The sequence below is a fragment of the Cebidichthys violaceus genome, unplaced genomic scaffold (genome assembly GCF_023349555.1).
Source record: "Cebidichthys violaceus isolate CVI_PGR_0920_01 unplaced genomic scaffold, fCebVio1.0.p SCAF_104, whole genome shotgun sequence".
Taxonomy (NCBI): Eukaryota; Metazoa; Chordata; class Actinopteri; order Perciformes; family Stichaeidae; genus Cebidichthys; species Cebidichthys violaceus.
In genome coordinates, this window is record NW_027176268.1 from 454,455 (window position 1) to 473,443 (window position 18,989).

At 42.0% G+C, this 18,989-nt stretch overlaps 1 protein-coding gene across 1 annotated transcript; it reads left to right on the top strand.

Annotated features, from left to right (window-relative positions):
* Nucleotides 1-6,486: 6,486 nt before the first annotated feature.
* nfatc4 (nuclear factor of activated T cells 4) lies at nucleotides 6,487-18,511 on the top strand. The gene is made up of 13 exons (XM_068731218.1): nucleotides 6,487-6,816; nucleotides 10,912-11,057; nucleotides 11,398-11,916; nucleotides 12,012-12,187; nucleotides 12,787-12,949; nucleotides 13,248-13,348; nucleotides 13,999-14,100; nucleotides 14,270-14,457; nucleotides 14,891-15,031; nucleotides 15,637-15,692; nucleotides 16,055-16,181; nucleotides 16,801-17,511; nucleotides 18,242-18,511. Exons 1-13 carry the CDS (start codon nucleotides 6,657-6,659, stop codon nucleotides 18,310-18,312), a joined length of 2,661 nt encoding a protein of 886 aa, XP_068587319.1. The 5' UTR covers nucleotides 6,487-6,656; the 3' UTR covers nucleotides 18,313-18,511.
* The last annotated feature ends 478 nt before the right edge of the window (nucleotides 18,512-18,989 follow it).

An 18,989-nucleotide genomic window follows, 5' to 3' on the forward strand; every position in this document is an offset into this window, starting at 1 on the left:
TATGACAGTCACTGTTAGCTCGGTCCATAATAAACTGAATCACAACCTGCCCCACAGGCTGCAACATGCTGTGGTTAGAGAGAGAGGCAGGCAGAGAGGTGTGTCCTTCCTTAAGACTCTCACTTTCCCTCCCTCTGTCTTCAGTGCTTATCATCTCCATATATGATTATGATCCTGTAGAATGGATCCGTGCATTCAGGGATTCTTTTTTTGAGTAAAGAAACATGCATTCTTTTTGGATGCGTGTCACAATGTCTCGTATCAAAATGCATATTTGGGTGTCCTGAGGTACTTTTCACTCTGTGAGTCAAGTGTTGCATAATCTGAAGTAACGGAGGAGTTTTGATGATTCAAACTCTTGCACAAGCTCCCCGTTTCATTGATGCTGGGCACACAAGCGCAAACATGCATACAGATAACACACACACACACACACACACACACACACACACACACACACACACACACACACACATAGCAATTCACATCCAACTAGTTCACACACGTTTCTGACACTGACAGGAATGCTTGAAATGAGAAAAAGCCCAAAGATGAAATCTTCCTTCTTTCAGAGAAGTTTTGCCGAACATGCATTCTCTTGTTCAGTGATGTCATGGCCCACATTAATGCAGTTTCAGCACTTATACACAGTGGAGACGGATGACTTGAACTGTCAGTCACTGGGCAGCTGAAAAAGAGAAGCTGAAGGCAGAATCAACTAAGTTGTTTGACTGTTTGTAACGGTCTGAATAAACTCCAAATGCTTTATCACTTTGAAATCCTGACTACTCTTTTATCATTTGTCATTATCTATTTGTAGTTTGATGCCAATAAAAGTATTGAAATAATTATTTATCAAAAGTGAGGTGATTCATTTATTTATTCATAGAAAGAGAAAACAATACAGATATTGCAAACAATTTGTTTGTTCATAAATCATTCATAGCCTGATTTATACAACATTTTACTCCCAAAAACATGGGGGAAACGGTTATGTATTGCTGCTGAATGTATTGTCTGATTTATGGAGTAATAAAAGGAGATATCCAAAATTCCCTCTTAAAAAACAGTTGACTTTAATATGTCAACAAAATGAAACAAGAATTTTGATCCTGGATGAAAAGTATTCAAATTAGCACATATTTAATAAGACCATTAAGACATTCAAACATACAATTTCAGAAAAGGTGTTGTTGCTAACATTACTAAATGCTGTAACACTAAACACCCCTGAGGCAGAGGGAGAGTCATCAGTTGCAGCTATAAATAAACATTCTAACCTGAGGTTGGTGACAGACTAAAACGTAATTAATAACCAAAGTCATTAGGATTCGTCCTCTGGGTACCATGAATATGAGTACAACATTTTGCAGCACAGTTGCTGAGATATTTCAGTCTGAACCAAAGAGGTAAACTGACAGACTGACTGACTCGTGTGGCTCAAAATATAAGCAGCTTTGTCGTGGACATGTTGCAAGTTGACAAATTCAACATTTTATTTTTATAGTTGTAGATTATGCGGCAAATTAAGTGGTTGGAAATGTAATAATTACAAAAAAGGATACATTTTTTTATAGTGTATGTTTGGTAAAATTAATTTGGTGGCAGTGGGGGTCAGTCTGCTCATGCATGTATTGTAAACAAGCAAGAGGATATATTTAGATAAAGTGACTTAAATAACAAAGTTGTCGTCACTGGAAATAGAACAAGCTTTCTATTGTTTACTTTGACAAACAAACATCTCATCCTGCATCTCTCTGAAATGTTTAATGAAGGAATGAATGAAAGGCTTATGTTGTGAAAGCTGACCTTCAAATAACATTTCAGAACAAATCTGTTGAAGAATAATTCACATTTTTTATATTTTTTTAAGTTATTGAAGGAGAAAATACTTTTTCTTCTTCTACATATCACCAGTTACGTTGTTGAAGGACACCTGTTGTCTCTAAGCAGGTAAAGACAGGTGTGGTTCACTCACAGTCCAGGATGCAGTCTCTTTGCTCTCCATGTAATGTATATGAAATATGTTACAGAATGTACCAGGAGTGATGAAAAACCTCTGGTGATATTGATTTGAACAGTCATCATCATTTCCCTTTTCATCGTAGTATCTTTTTTAAAAACAATGTCACACGTTTTATTTCTCTTTATAGGGAACTTATGTTTTAACATATATGTCAAAATTACAATTCATATGCTTAAAGGAAAAACAACAATGGAGTAATAATGTTTAAATCAGTGCTTTCCTGCATCAACTTGTCTACAGTATTTAAATACATTGAAATGATATATTCAACTGCAAAAAATGTACTTCAGTTAAATCCATAGTGTCAATAAATAATTTAGAGTTTCTCTCTGACTCAGAACATCAGTGTGTCAGAGTGAAAGTTGCAAAACACATTTCGGCGATAACAAAAATCCGTGTCCTCGGGCTGTGAAAGCAAACCGTTGAGGAAAGTTACAGAAAAACTGTTTCCTCTTTCACCACATGATGGCAACACGTCAACAGAAATCACCCCCTCCCTTTTCTCCTTTCCTCCCATAAAGTTGACACTCAGCAGTTCCTCCTGTGTGCTGCACTCATCCATCTCATTGCAGCGATCCTTTAAACAATTTACTAGCCATCCAACTCCACCCCCCCCCCCGAAAACTTTCCATTTATATAAAGGCTTTGTGCCTGAACGACTGAACATGTGTATACACACAGAACCTGCGTGTAGTTCAGCTTTATTAAGCAGTTGGCTTGGTATTCATTGGAAGTCTTGCTGCTCGGTCGCATTTAAAAACTCACAAAAGTAAAACTGTTGTTTTTACCGCTTTGGCAGACCATGTCACTTTAAAGGTGCAACGTGTAAGAACTCGCCAGAAGTTGAATTTAAAACATTCAACATTATCGACAGAATGTCACAGTTTTGAGGTTTTGTAAAAGACGTCTATGTAATTTGTTGCAGAGATCAACCAGCTCGCCCCGGCCCGTCCTGTCTGGTACCTCGAGAGGCCATAGTGAGTCATGAGAAGACGAAGAAGAAGAGCTGCCCTGACAACTTGTCAATAATACATCCATCTGAGTGTGTCTTTGGCAGAAATTTTAACACTCCCATACAATACAACTCCCGCCCTCGTCTTGTCCTCCCCGCCACCGTGAGGCAGGACCCTTGGTTAGCACTTAGCTCAGATTTGGCCCCTGCAAATGCAAGTACATGCGGTCTGAAGGGCCTTTTCCTGCCGGGTCAGCAAACTTTCATGTTGCTGCCTTTAGACCCGACGCTCCACCAGCCTGCAGTGACTCCCGTCGCTGGGGTCAGGCTGGCCTCATCCAGCATTTCTAGCTATACCAACGAAGGATAATGCGCCGTAATTCGTAGGTATCGTATGAAAAACCTGGCAGGCTGGAGGGGTCCAACAAACAGTGATCTTTCACTAAAACGAGAAGTCAACGTTGATGTGATTTCTTGTTGCGTACTTAAGTAACATATTTATTTCAACCCAAACAACGATCTTTTCCTACAGCTAACTAAGTATTTCACGATCTTTTCCGAAACATAACTAAGTTTGTTGACTAAACATAACCGAGTTGTTTCCTATGAAGACGGAAGTTTATTTTGAAAAGACCGTATGCATGTCACAAGCGTAAATTGACACGTGTTGTTGGCTTTCGTAGGAAAAATGAGGAGTAACTTTTGGGAAGATGTCATACCAACCGTTGCGTGAGGATGCTTTGTTGTGGTTTGTGCTGAATTCAAGTTACTGCAGCCGCAGACGGGAGGTCCGTCTCCCCGGAGGTGCCGAGGGCCGACCGCTCTCCTCCTGGCAGGGTGGTCTCCTCGCAGAGACGAATATGTGTGTTGATTTTCTCATTTCTGCCACTTTGGATTTAATCCAATGAACCAAGTATCAATGCATACACACACTGTACAACACCCATGAACCCATGTACAACACCCATTATAAGATAGCAGTGCTACTTCGACCGGCTCTCAGAGTTTCAGCAGTTTGGTTGAATTTTTGCGTATTCTTGCGCTGCTGTTAGTTAGTAGTTGGCATTTTTTGTGCAGAACTGATGACTGGAACTTTAAATTGTATGAACCTGGTAGTAGAGGTGAAATACTGCCCCCCTTTGGAGCATGTGGTCAGATCTTACAGATTGCACCTTTAATTGAAGAGCCCATGTGAAGACTACTGTGTAGTTAATGGAGATTTGGATCAATTGAAAGGCAGCTAAACCTGAAAATAGCTTACATGGTACACTGATATTGCACATGTACATATTTGTATAACACATTGCTGTTTTGGCGCTGAACTTTGTCTTAGTGTGGCTCAAAGACTGTATATGAGAAGTGGACGCAGTCACCTTGATGTCACCCATTGGTTTGTGCACTGCCGTTTTGAAGCTTCGAGTTCAGCATTTTGATTGTCGCCATCTTGGCTTTTTTCCAATCATAACTGACATGAGAGGTTGAAGCTGAATACAACCAAAAGCTTTGTAAGACATTTTCTGGTGACCAAAAAAGTTACAATTAACTGTCATGAAGTGGAAAAACACACCGTGAAAGGTTTAAAGTTGTAAGATGAAAACACAGACAACTCCCAGACCGGACAACGCCATGGAAGCAACCTGTCATCTACATGGTAGCCACGCCCTAAAGCATCCCCTGCTTTATGGCCTATTTTACTCTAACTTGACCATAATTTATAAAATGAACATCATACTGTATTGAAGAAGACTTGAAACTAGAGATTGAGACCATAAACTCATGTATTACAATGTTTACTGAGGTAATAAATCAAGTGAGAAGTAGAGTCATTTTCTCATAGACTTCTATACAATCAGAGGAGTCGCCCCCTGATGGCCATTAGAAAGAATGCAAGTTTAAGGCACTTCGGCATTGGCTTCACTTTACAGACCTTGAGGTTTCCATCTGGTGAGGATCTAATGTCCACGCTAACTGTGACATACTGTTGGATAATCAGCCATAACTATTAGCAAAATTAAAGGCTCATTAAGACTACATTTTTTAACTTCCTTTAGATTCAATTTTTGTTTCCGGTGTTTTGGAAATGTACACTTCCTAATATTGTTATCATGCCCAAACATGCCCCATAGGGATTCGGTTGGGGTTATCCGATTCTGCCTTTGGCCCCAAAAATGACTGCGTCAACCTTGCTCGTAGCACTTTGTCCTCTCTCCAGTCTACAACATCTTGAGATCAGGATCCAAGGCCAGCCCACACAACCCCAAGAGGATGACAGGGAGAGCTAAGCAAGCCCCCAGTTACACGCCAGTACAACATACATAATGATTGTGAGAAATCAGATGAGGAGGAGGAGGCGAAAGGAGGATAGAGAGGAGGGGAGGAGGGGAGGAGGGGAGGAGGAAGGAGGAATAAAGAGCTGGACTGAGGCGGAGAGAGACAGAGAGAGAGAGAGAGTGTTTATTTAAGTTTTTCGTCTCCTGACTCAGACAGAGAGCAGACTACAGAGAATAATGAGAAACAGATCTTTGGTGGAGAGGGAGGGGAGGGGAGCGGAGAATCAAGAGGAGGGACGAGGAGGAGTTGGTGGGGAGAAGAGAGGAAGGAGGAGGAGTGGGGTAAAAGAAGAAAAAAAAAGAAGAGGAAAGGGGGAGGAGAGGGAAGAGTGACAGCCAAAAAAGGGGGGCTGTCATGTTCATGGCCACAGGAAATAGGCCCTCTTATGTTCACTAACTGACAGTTAACATCACAGCCCTGGTGGTCATGCAGCCGGCCTACAACAGCAGGTTAGTGAGCTGCCATGAGTCCTGCTCATGATTGGAATAATAATCATATTGTTTTGGGGTTAAATGTGTGAAAACGTCATTGATGTTGAGGATGATATGGAGATAAACTTAATTGAAATGTGTGCGTGTGTGTGTGTGTGTGTGTGTGTGTGTGTGTGTGTGTGTGTGTGGGGGGGGGGGGGGGGGGGGGGCGGGGGGGGGGGGGTACTAAATAAGATGTAAGTTGTAGAGACATGCCACACATTTGTTAGGTTTAAAATATCTGTTGGTGTATTAAGTAAATGTGAAGAGTTTGAGTAAAACAGAAACCTCCAGAGTGAGTGAGGAGGGGGGAGAGGAGGGGGGCTGGAGGTTGGGCAGGGGGGATTCATGACTGACAGGCACAAGGTCCTATGGGGAATGAGTAACGGACCAACTGGAGCTGGGAAACCCACCCAAAGGCAATTAAGGGTAAAGGACGACAAAAATATTTGATAAACTTTTTTTTCCTCTCCGTCTTGAACGGAGGAAGAAGAAGCCACGGGGATGGCGATGGAGCTAGAATGAAAGACCCGGGTCTATATGGGAGATGTGTTCCGGAAAAGATTGTGAGATATCCAAAGCTAAGCTCTGATTTGGACCGCAAGGCATCCAGGCTGAAAAAAGTAGTGGCAAATACTCGAACAAGAAGCAGTCCTCATCGTGTGGAAACAGCTTGGAAAAGTTGCTGAAGTTACATCAAAACTTTTCGAGAGGATGGATATTTGTGCAATGACACGCACATAGGAGAAAGACAAAGGGTTTTTGGAATATCTCCGGGAAACTTTCTTTTTTCGAGGCGCACCAAGGACGTTAAAGTCGCCCTATCCGACGCAGGGAGATCACTCTGTCTGTATCCTGTCCTTGCTGCCGGAGGGCGATGGGGGCCGCGCCGGGCTCGGGTTGGGAGGAGGGAGAGTTTGAGTTCAAGTTGGTGTTTGAGGAGGACCCGCAGAGCCAGGGGCCATCCCCGGTGCACATAGCCGAGCCGGAGAGCTCCGCTCCCGGGGAGGAGAGTGAGTGCGCGCTAACCAGCCTGAGTTAGAGTCATTTCTTGGATGATTGAATGTGTTGAAGTAAAGGGACACAGTAGATAGAGGAGGTCTGAGTGGCCTGACAGTGTGGCTTTTAATGCATGGGAACTTGCATTGTGTGTGTGTGTGTGTGTGTGTGTGTGTGTGTGTGTGTGTGTGTGTGTGTGTGTGTGTGTGTGTGTGTGTGGCGCTGCATGTGCTGAAATGAGGGCCTTCATCTGCATGCCTGACTGTACTCAGTGTGTGTTTGAAATTGCACGGGATGTGTGTGCGTGCCTCTATCTGTAAGCATGTGAGCATGAGTATATTGTTGTTGTGTGTTTGTTTTGTGTGTTGTGTGCATATCCGGCTGTATTCCTTTTGTGAATGCATTTGCGTGTGTGTGTGTGTGTGTGTGTGTGTTTGTGTGTTTGTGCATGCGTGCGTGCAGCCCCAGACTCAATGTGTTTCTAATCAGCTGTGCGTGTGAGTAGAGTTAACAGCTGCCATCTGGGAAGGAACCTCAACCTCTGTGTACTGAACAGGCACCACATACACACCTCCCTCCCTCTTTCACTCAACCTCCATCTCCCCCATTTTTCACTCCACACACACACACACACACACACACACACACACACACACAGACACACACAGACACAGACACACACGCACGAACACACCTTGTATCCTCACATCCACTCTCTTATTTGTTTCCCACCAACACTGGCATTCAGTTGTATTACCACACCCAAGACATGAAAGTGAAATGCAGGAGGAACAACAGAGCAATTCTTCACTAGGTGATACGTTTGAACTTTTGGGAGCATCACTGCAGAGTTTTGTCATCTCTCCTGACACTTTGGTGGCAGCAGCACCTCTGGTATTATGGTATATGTCCTCAGCTCTCCATATCTGTTGATGCAGACCAGTGGTATGCAACAAAGCAATGTCGACTTGCCACCTCTGGTCACGGTTCGACATGTCAACATTTTTTTTGAATGACTTTTAGATGCCTGAAGAGGTAAAATGTATGGCTTTACCGAGCCACCTATTTTATTTTCTGATACCTCAAATCAGAATGTGTGTGGATAAAGAGTACCAATCCAGTACAAGTGCTCTACTTTTCCCCATATTTGAGATCTGTACTTCATGGAACTCATTGGAATCAGTTTCATATTAGTTAACATGATGCCACAGATTGTTGTGGAGTTTAAAACTCACTCCGCAGTACAAGATGACTTTATGAAGGTAAATTGTAGCAAAAAACTTTTATAACAACATTGATGAAAAAACTGTATTTAATGTGGTCGAGTTATGTCATGTCCAACAACTGAAGACTGTCCAAGGCCTTCTTAAAATGATTCAGTAATTCACGAAAAAAAAAAGCATTAGAGAGAAGTCTGAAAGCAGAAATTTGCCTTTTTCTGCTTTCTTATTCTGTTCATCATCTCAGGACAACTCAGATTTAAGTTAAGACCCCTTGACCCCCAGGTTGGGAAGTCACACTACTCATAAGAGGTTCACCTCAGGGCACAGAATACAGTATTACACTGTAAATTATTTACAGTGTACTTTGTATTAAACATGTTAGACTTGAAGGAAAATATGTAGCATTTAGAGGGATCTATCGTAAAGAAATGGAATATAATATTGAGAAAGTGTATAATCACCTGAAAAGAAGAACCGTTGTCTTTTTGTTACCGTACAATACGTTTGTATCTACATACGGAGCTGGTCCCCTTCACAGAGATGGACACCATGTTTCTACAGTAGCCCAGAATGGACAAACCAAACAATGGCTCTAGACAGGGTCAAATTCTCCTCTACGCTTGGCACACAGGAGGTTTCTGTTGGTTGCAATCTGCAAACTCACCACTAGATGTCGCCCACATCCTGCACACTACACCTTTAAGATGAGGCTTTCCAAAAGGAAGGGAAAAACTGATAGTGTACAATAACTGTAAGGTACATTGGGCAGTGAGCAACTCTTCTGCTGGACTGAGCACCGTGAATTATTGTTTCCTGATTATTAGATCCCTGAAGAGGCAAAATGATCCATTGTTTTTTAAAAGTCTGAAAACCTACCGCAAAAATATATAGTTTTTGCTTTGTTGTCCTGTTAATCATCTTGCGACCCCTTGTGGGGCTCTTATTTTAGTTTTTGTGAAAGGTTCACCTCAGGACACAAAATAAAATATGGCTTGAGATTAGCTTTATTGTGTTCAATAAGTGTTAGGTGCATTTTCGTGGCTCGTAAAGTTCTCTGCTGGTCTGCACAAAAACATCTGAATCATTGTTTCATGTGAAAAGAGAAGTTGCCTCAACACTGCAGCTTTAACCACTTGGAAATATTTCTGTTGCCAGGAAACATTTGAAGAGATTTTTCACCCCGAGTCTTAATTTGTTGGCAGTTGCTGTTGTGTGTCAGCGTTGCCCAAAATGTGCCTGTAGGGCCCGTCGCCACTGCAGCGCAACAATGACCAGTTGGAGCCTCGCTCATTACAGAGTAACTACTGTTTGGCTTCGTTTGGAGGCCGACCACACCACGCTGGGAAATGTTGTGGTGAGGACTGTGGTCTTCAGGGGTTTTATCCCCATTCGAATGATTGTTGAAATTTTTTAAAACGGAGATGGAGAAAAGCCCCAAATCATCAGTCAAGATTAGCAGAAGAGTTGGGTTTGTTCTTAGTGGTGTAAGATTTGGATCAATGAGCCAAATGTTTGGTTACAATTCCCACTTTAGCCTTTTTGTGACTATAATAAATGGAAAGTATGTATTAAAATAGTTCTTAACACTCAAAGTAGAGTTTAAAAAGGTGTTTATGACTGTATGGACTGTTTCCATATGACTGTAATATAAAACCAGATTCTACTATGTCATGCAGCTATTTTTATTAATGCGATGTACAGTACATCTGCACTTTTAATATTCCTGAGCGGATTTTAGAAATGTACCATTTACCATTTTCTGTGCTGCCTTGTCATAGAATACAAATGTATAAAAAGTAAATAATAACAAGTTAAATAAAGTTAGTATTCAGTACAAATGTATTCAAAGAAATATTTTGGGAAATTCTTGTTTGCTTTCTTGCTGAGAGATTGATACACTCTCATGTCTAAATATGAAACTACCACCATCAGCTGGTTAGCTTAGCTTAGCATAAAGGCCAAAATCACCTCTAAAACCACAACGTGTCATTTTTCACACTTTGGTTTTTGTACGGATTAAACAAACGAGTAATATTGTGTTAATCAGTGAGATTTAAATGTGCTGGTATGGGGATTTTGTACATTTTCAATAGAGCCATACTAGCTGTTTCCCCCTGTTTCCAGTCTTTATGCTAAGCTAAGTGTTTTGGCTCTGGCTCATATTTACCCTACAGATATGAGAGTGGTATCAATCTTTTCATCTAGCTCTCAGGAGGAGAATGAACACTTATATTCTACCAAAAGTCAGAAACTCCTTTACATTAAAAGTGACAAAAATGCTGAACTTGACACATTGAGTGTGAGACTCCCTGAGCAAATTTCCAGTTGCATGCGTTTTCCATATGGCATCGATCAGGATATCAAGGAGAGTTGATGTGTAATGAATGATGAAGGCATGTTGATGATAAAACAAAAAATGAATCTCTTCTTGCCACAAATTGTGTTCACAGTATTTCGATTGAAATCTAATGAGTCTTTCTCATGCCAGATGTAAAACAACAGCACGTTTCGTGAGCTAACTGTCATTTTGCGGTTTTGAAAAAAGATTAATGGGAGGTCACATGACCCCAAAACCTACAACATAAAGGAAGTGTGGTAGAACAAAAGAAAAGAAAGTTGTTTTTTTACAAAAGCAGCTATTAAATTGTTGCCATATGGAAGTAAAGGTGTATATTATTATAATAAACTCACTGTAAACTCTTCATTGGCAGCACAATCAACATTGTTTTAGCGAGTAGGACCAACTTTTTTTTCCCACCGTTGCCAACGAGAGCATGCTGTGAGAGCTCTGAAGTGTTTTCAAGCTGTGCTCTGAACTTGTGATGTTTGCCACTTCATTTTCTAAATTGTAATGTGGTGCCCGTGCTTGTTATGTTTTTACACACTCAGTCTGATTATTCTTCCCATCAGTTACAGATAACCACCACTCAATCGGCATCCCCAGCTCGCCACCGTCGGCCAATCAGCGGGCCGGGATGCATTCCCCGCCTCCACGGAGGGCCCCTGCCAGAGAGTTCAGTGGGACCTATGAGAGCCTGCCGGCACGCTCTGTACAGGTGAGGGAACCTGTTTACAAGTCCTGCTTGTTTATAATGAGAGGGTTTATACCTGAAAGCCTTAGTTTATGGACCATTCTGCAACCTTTGCATAGTTTATAACTGAGCTAAGCCATGGGCCCCAATGACAATTGACTTTCTCCACACAAAAACAATAATTATGTTTTTCATCTTCAATCAATTACTTTTGGATTCTGTTTAATTCCTTAATTCATGTTTGGAAAAAAAGTGCATCATTTTGACTGATAAATGACCTGATTATTAAATATTTGTAATTTTCTTTATCAAGTGAGTGTCACAAATTAAAGGTATCTCTTCCTCGCTCTCACCTTCCCTCCAGGTTTCAGAGTCTCGTGTGGTCGAGTGTCCAAGCATCCAGATAACCACCATCTCCCCTGAAGACGACCTAGCACCAACCATTTCCAGTTACTGGGACATGGGTGGCGGGGGCGGGTGGGACCGAGAGCGCCTCTACCTCCCCCTGCTGGACCCCTTCACCTACCGCGACAGATGCCCCGGCTCCCTCAGCCCGAGCCCCAGCCCCGGCTCCAGCCCGTCCTCCCGCGGCTGGCTCAGCCCCGCCTCCAGCTGTGACTCCCTGCTGGTGGAGGAGGAGGAGCTGAACGAGGCCACAATCAATTTCGGGCTCTCGCCGTCCTCGAGGCCGACTTCTCCCGGGGGTAAAAAACGTAGAAACTCCCCCCTGGTCTCCCCCTGTACTTCACGGAGGGGTAGTTACTCAGAAGAACTGCAGGGATGTAACCTCGAGGGCAGAGACTCCACCCCTCAGTCGCAAGCTCCGCCCAGCAGCTGTGAGCTCAGCATCCCACAGAAAACCAGGAAGACATCATTGGAACAGGTGAAGACGTTGGCTTGGTTTCATGTCTCTCAAAAGTGTTAGTCTCTCAATGTGAGGGATGATTCAAATAAATAAAAAACCTTTTTGTTCTCCAGTTGTCATCCAGGGAGGTGGATCAGGAGCAGGCTCCAGGCCACAGCTCCCCCTGTCCGCTGCCGGAGACCCAGCAGACCAGGAGAGAGCTCCCGTCGCTGGGCATGGACTACCTCTCTGTGCCTCCTGCTCTCGCCTGGGGCCGGACTCGAGCCAGCGCCCACAGCCCTCTGTTCAGGCAAAGATACACAACCTACATATCTGAGAATATCCATTAAAAAAAAAAAAATCACAGTTTGAAGATCAATATTCATGATATGTTAATGGTTTCCCAAATATAAAAATAGCATGCGAAATAGCAAGAGAAAAAGAAAAACATTACATAAAAAACAATCTTCACTGTATGTCCTCCAATTTTGCTTTTAGAATGTTATTCAAAGTTTAACAACATCAGCTCACAATGCAACAGGCTTCCAGCATGTTACTGTGATTCTATCTGTTCTTTCATAAAAAAAAAAATTCAACTTGTGATTTTTGTTCAATACAAAAAATTGTCCCTGTTGAAGATGAAACAACTACATGTCTTTAAAGTATGTTAAGGGATTTAGCATATACATTTGAATGATCCATTTTAACAGTATTTTTAAATGGTTATTCATTCAATTGACTAAATCCCCAAAGTCCTACTTTTTTACTCAGTGCGTGCTACAAGGCCATTTTGCACGTCCTGCCTGCATTGTGTAAATGACATGAAAATCTCATTACTTGGTCTGCAAAACTAGTCCATCGCCAGTCTGCTCCCTGCTCAGCGTTGCTGTCCATCCAATCCACCTGTAGGTCTAATGCCCTGCCGCCGCTCGACTGGCCGCTGCCGTCCCAGTTTGACCAGTACGAGCTGCGTATTGAGGTGCACCCCCGTCCACACCACAGAGCCCACTACGAGACAGAGGGGAGCAGAGGAGCTGTCAAGGCCACACCAACAGGACATCCTATTGTCAAGGTGAAACCCAAACCCGCAGATTCCGGAAGCTGCTGAAAGTGACAGTGATTTGTTTAGAACCAATGTCTTGCTTAGAAATGCTGAACAAACAAATATTCATAATGTAGTTGCAAATGATTCAACAGCTCTGATTGACTTGTATTAAATGTAATTTCTATCGAAGCTGAATGTAGGACTTTAGTTTGAATGTTGTGTTTTCAAAACACCGGAACAAAGTCTCAGGACACATGTTGTGGCTCACTGCTGTTGGCCTCGTCACAGTTTGATTCCACCCCTCACGCCATGTGTCTCTGTACAGCTGTGTGGATACACAGAGAGGAAGCCGCTCTCCCTTCAAGTTTTCGTTGGAACAGCTGACGACCGATCAATCAGGCCGCATCCTTTCTATCAGATACACAGGTACTGCACCGTACTTCTATTCAAAATCAAACCTATTGCCAAGCATACATTCATATTCGAGGGACACAGCGTTCTGTATATTTATCATCTGACCACTGTGGCTTTGAAAATTGCGTAACTTACCACCTGCTGCTTCTAGTGTTGGTCCAGGAATTTGGTTGCAACAGTTGTTCTCAATGTATCGTGCTCTGGAGGAGAACATCAGATTAACGTAGAAGATGTAAAACCACAGCAAAGACATGTAGCTATTTAATGTCCTAGTTTATGCTGCACAGTCCTTTGCCATCTATGAGGTATTTTTTGGATGTTAACAGCATACTATTTGTCTCTATTCCAGTGTGTTTTAGCAATCTGGACATTTTCCTTACCACATTGTTATTTATTTATTTCATTAATGGCTATATGCGTAAACCCAAAAGTCTGTCTTTTTCAATTAATCACATTATGAAGTGCCTTGGTTGCTGAAAAATTTCACATGACGAACGACCACAACGTCGCCGGTTCAATTCCAGCCGGGCACCATTTCACATGGCCCTCTCTCTGCTTCAGTTTCCTAGCTACCCTTTAACTGCCAGCGTACTTCTTGGACAGGGAACCAGTCTATCACAGGAGGGCTGTTTAATTCATCGATTCATTTCTTTTCTTCTCAGGGTGACAGGGAAGATGGTGGGTACTGCCAGTCATGAGAGCGTCCAGGCGGGGACCAAACTGCTGGACATCCCCCTCAACCCTGAGAACAACATGACTGCACTGTGAGTGCAAAAGAGACTTGCATGTTTCCCCAGCCTTGTATTTCAGTTTCAAGACTATGTTGAAGTCTACGGTTTATACTTATGACTTATCATTTGGATTGTTTTAATGGACCAATGTTGAAGAGTGTGTCTAAAAAAAACCCAACTCATTTTACAAATCGTGTCGCAGCATCGACTGTGCTGGCATTCTGAAGCTGAGGAACTCGGACATTGAGCTGAGGAAAGGAGAAACAGACGTTGGGAGGAAGAACACACGTGTCCGTTTGGTGTTTCGTACCCACCTCCCTCTAGCGCCCCCTGTCGCCCCGCCTGGTCGAGTCCTGGCTCTGCAGGTTGCCTCCTTGGCCATCGAATGCTGTGAGTAGAGAGTACACCTTCACTTAATGCTTACCGAATTAGTTTGTTAAAGCCACATAATGTAAGATCTGTGGCATGACATTTATTTTTTATCACGTACTGGCTTTAAAGTTACTATAAGGAACTTCAAACTGGTTATGGAACAGTCTCAATATAATACGTATGCCTCTATGGGACCTACATAAGTAAACAAGACCATCAACGAGAAGATTGTCTATTTCTATTTAGTTATTCTTAATGCTTGTCGTCGGTGCCATCAGGACCCTTGCTACAGTAGAATAAGACGTTTTCTAAAAGGACTCTGGTGCTAAGAAACACTTCCACATTTGTCCACAGGGACCGCCAAAATCAACACAGAATGAAAGCTCCTTGCAGTAGCTTTAAATTAGGAGCACATTCTGTGGTTTAATTTGCCTGACTCTCCCTGCCTCAGCCCAGCGCTCGGCTCAGGAGCTGCCCGTCATCGAGTCCGTCAGTCTCACCTCCTGCTCTGTGGAGGGAGGGGAGGAGCTCCTGCTGAGCGGCTCTAACTTCCTGCCAATCTCCAGGGTCCTTTTCATGGAGCGAGGGACAGGTAAAGGTCCACAGAGGAGACATTATCCTCTCCAATGTTGCAGATCTTTTGCCTCTAACATCTTGATCAGTTGCTGACTGAAATGAGTAAAAATATAGAATTGAGATGAGGACAAAATTATAAAGTTACCAGAAAATAGTTGTTGTACACTGCCTGTGATACAATTCAGATATGATCACTGAGACTGAAAATACGTTTGAATTAATTTCAGTAATATTTAAGGTAATAACAATTCAGCTTGTTGCATTCAGTTTTGAACAGTGCACCACAAATCTAATGTTAGCTAGCTAGCTTATTTCCTATTCTTTTTGTATTTAGTTGCTCAGTGTAGATCGATACAGCTCAATACAGTGTTCTGGACTCTTACATCTTTTTCTTTATGTTTAAAAACAAGCAGCTCCTTTAAAGATCGCATGTCTGGCTCCAGATCTCAAGTCAGTTTTTATCAGTGGAGACTGCTTTATGAGCCGAACCAACCTGTTTCACAAAAGCTTTAATGTTACCTGCGATACAGCAAATTACACTCATTAAACCGCCTGTGTGTCCATATGTTTGTGTGTGTATCTAGGTTACACTTAATTCTACCTTATGCTCTCATCTATTAGATGGTAAACTGCAGTGGGAGGAGGAGGCTCATGTTGACCGTGACAACAGCAATGAGGTAATTTTGCATGTGTGATATAAGTCCTAAAAACTGCCACCAATTCTGAACAACTCTCTGCAACAACATGAACTGTTCATCTCTGAGCTTTAATTGTATTATTATTTTATTTTTTTTATTATTTTATTAGAGATTTTTTTTGTTATGTCTTTGGATATTTATCTTGTTTCCTGCAGCTGTTTTACCCTTCTATTAATACTTTTTATGGATGCAGCATATATATATATATATATATATATATATATATATATATATATATATATATATATATATATATATATATATATATATATCGGTAGAAGCCCAATCCGTTATTCCAACAATGTGGGTCAATAAAGTAAATCCTGGATCTTTCTTTGAAGTGTTTGTTGTGCGTGAGGGTCCCCGCCTACAGCGACCTGTCCGTCAGTCGGCCGATGTCGGTTAGTCTTTACGTCTCCAACGGGAAGAGGAAAAGGAGCAGCACTCACTGCTTCAAGTATCTCCCCAGTGAGTGTCCAATCACACCATATTCACCTCTGTGTCTCCTCTGTCTGTTTGTGTGTTTGTATTTGGAGATGCTCCTGTAGTGTTACTAACAAGTCCACAAATAGGAACAAAATCAGATTACTGCTAAGACAATTAAAAAATACATCCCGCTGTACATATTAATATATACATATTTATATGTCTTTCTATCATTTAACATTTTTTCTACATGATTTTATTCAATTTGTGTCTGCCTTTTTACATATGTCTGCAAATGTTTGTATTTTACATGCAATGCATGAGTTAATTTCTCTAAATATTGTACTTCTGTGGTCTGTGGGTTATGTAGTCTTGTGAAAACATCTTCAATAATATTAAATACTGTGATTAAAAAATTAATTTGACCATATATCCATTAATATAAATGATAAGAATAAATAGTTACTAAACATCATAAAAAATGTAAAATTAAAAGAAATGTGGCATTACCTTTATTTCTGAGAGAATTAACAGATTAAATTTCCATAAAAAGTCACAATATACAAAAATATCATCCAACATTCAAAGAAGAACAATGAGTAGAAATGTTTTAAATATTATTTCCATCCATTAGTTAAACTGTTTTTGCCTCTCCTCACAGTTATGTTCAAAGAGGAGGACCCGCTGCTGTCCCGGCCCTCTGTGCTGCCTCTGGATGGAGGGACTGTGTGTCTTGTGGGGGGTCAACCCAGAATGGACGGGGGCTTCCCCGTGAGAGGCGACCCCATGGCTGACGAACGAGGCCTGGGCTTCCACCTGCCCCCCTACCCCTCCACCTACTCCCCTCCCTGCTCCACTATGGGTTACCACGAGGAGTACTGCTCCAAACCAGACGCTGTGGTGGAGGAGTCCAGGGCGGCTCTGTCCGAGCGTCACCCCAGCTTCGAGAACCTTGAGCTGGGCTTCACCGAGCTCCTGCCCCCCTTATACCCCCGCGGTCCGCAGCCTCCCTCCCCCTCCCCTTCCCCGTGGCTGGACTCACCCTACCTTTCCTCCTCGCCCTCTCCCTCCCACTCCTCCTCTCTCAGTCCGTTTCCTGCCGGCAGTCCCATCTCGACCTCCCCTCTGCCTCCCATCCCCACCTCCCCTTACCCCCAGTACTCTGCTTATCCTCAGGATGCGTGCCCCTCACCTCCCTCCAACCCCAGCCCATATCAGGACATGTACTCTGTACCCTACTCCCACTACGAGGGCTGGGACCCCCAGGGAAGGGTGCTCGGGATGGGACATGGGGGAGATAGGGATGCCAAGATCCAGGAGTGCCCCCTGGAGTTTACCAGCTCTTCTATGCACCACATCACATTTGAAGAAGGTGAGTTGCACATATTTGTCTTTATCTTAATAAGTGCAGATGTTGAGAGGATGAACGAGGCTGCATTACAGACTTGAAAAGGACATATAGAGACCATAAAGAAATGTTATTATGCACATTATTTATGTATGGATGAGTGGGAGGATGAATGTGTTGTAACATAATGAGATTAAATGAATGAGTTTGTGTACAGCTGTTGATTAGTTTAATAAGACAGCAACAGATTTCAGTGTCTGTGATGTCACCATAGCTATATGGTATATTTTTTGTTGAAATTGAAATATGATTTCCATTCATTCGTGCTTTGTACGATGGTTGGAGATGCCCTCCATACTTTCTCGTTGTACCTGTCCTTTATCCCTTAAATTAATATCCCATTTTTAGATGTTCCCAATCTTAACTTTCATTTTGAACTGTGAAATGAACCAACCGACAATGGAAACAGTTTTTTTTTAATCAGTTTTTTTTTTAGGCCAAAGTAGCATTTTATCTTTCATTCGATATGTGCACTACTGAGCTGCCGCGAAAATCAACATAGCCGAGAGAATTGTTTAGGAGGTGACAAGTTATTGAAATGATGCATTCTTTAGACTATAAGTTTGTTTACGGGTTAATACATACACGTTGATTACCTTTGATTCCATGAGTAAGCTGAACGAGCTGCACCAATGACATGTTGGTTTATAAGGTGGATAAATAGATGGAGTCATTTTCTCTCTTCCTTCCACAGTGACGGAGTATATCGGGGAGGACATCCAGTCTTTCCAGTCAGCCTCACAGATGGACAACCAGCCAAACTGAGCTCAGAGCAGCTCGTTGTTTGATATCATCAGCATCATTTTAAATCTATTATGCACTTTGATATTAGGATCCATCGCTCCAGTTACATGTGATATTGGCGGAGCGGTTTGATTACCGGGAGACTGTTGTAAAAATGACCACAGGTAACTCTTTTATGTGGTTTTATAAAGGGAAACTAATGTTTTTAACATGTTTTCAATATAAATTATACAAGAAAGCACTTAGGTTTGTTGTGTCTTGTGTGTTTTTCTTGCAAAAAAACGAAGAAAATGAACCCTCATACTCAGTGAATCTAGAATAAAGGGACTGAAGGAAAAAGGCTAAGTCACTATGGAAAACAAAATGGCTCAATAACATATTATGGAAGATGTCGTATTCTCTTCAATCCCACCTAACTATTTAAATATGTTGTGTTTTTTTCAAGAGATTCAATTATTCATTTTTCCTTGAAGTGTCTTCATGTTAAGATTACACCAGCAGAAACTTAATCCATCTTGCAGTAATAACACATTTCTCTGCTCAGTTCCTGGACCTGATGGAAATCTTCTGAATAATGGCGACAGGGTTTAGGCTCCTGTGGCAAATGGCGGCAATTATCTCTGATTTTCTTTTTCTGCAATGTAAGATTTAGGAGTAGTAGTTTAATTAAATGACTTAGGAGAAGAGAAAGTCACTAA

Excerpts from the sequence above, each read along its gene's own strand:
- nfatc4 (XM_068731218.1), top strand. The coding sequence starts at position 6,657 with ATGGGGGCCGCGCCGGGCTCGGGTTGGGAGGAGGGAGAGTTTGAGTTC. Across the intron at positions 11,058-11,397 it reads TGCCGGCACGCTCTGTACAG|GTTTCAGAGTCTCGTGTGGT; the intron begins GTGAGGGAACCT and ends CCTTCCCTCCAG. Across the intron at positions 14,458-14,890 it reads CTCCTTGGCCATCGAATGCT|CCCAGCGCTCGGCTCAGGAG; the intron begins GTGAGTAGAGAG and ends TCCCTGCCTCAG.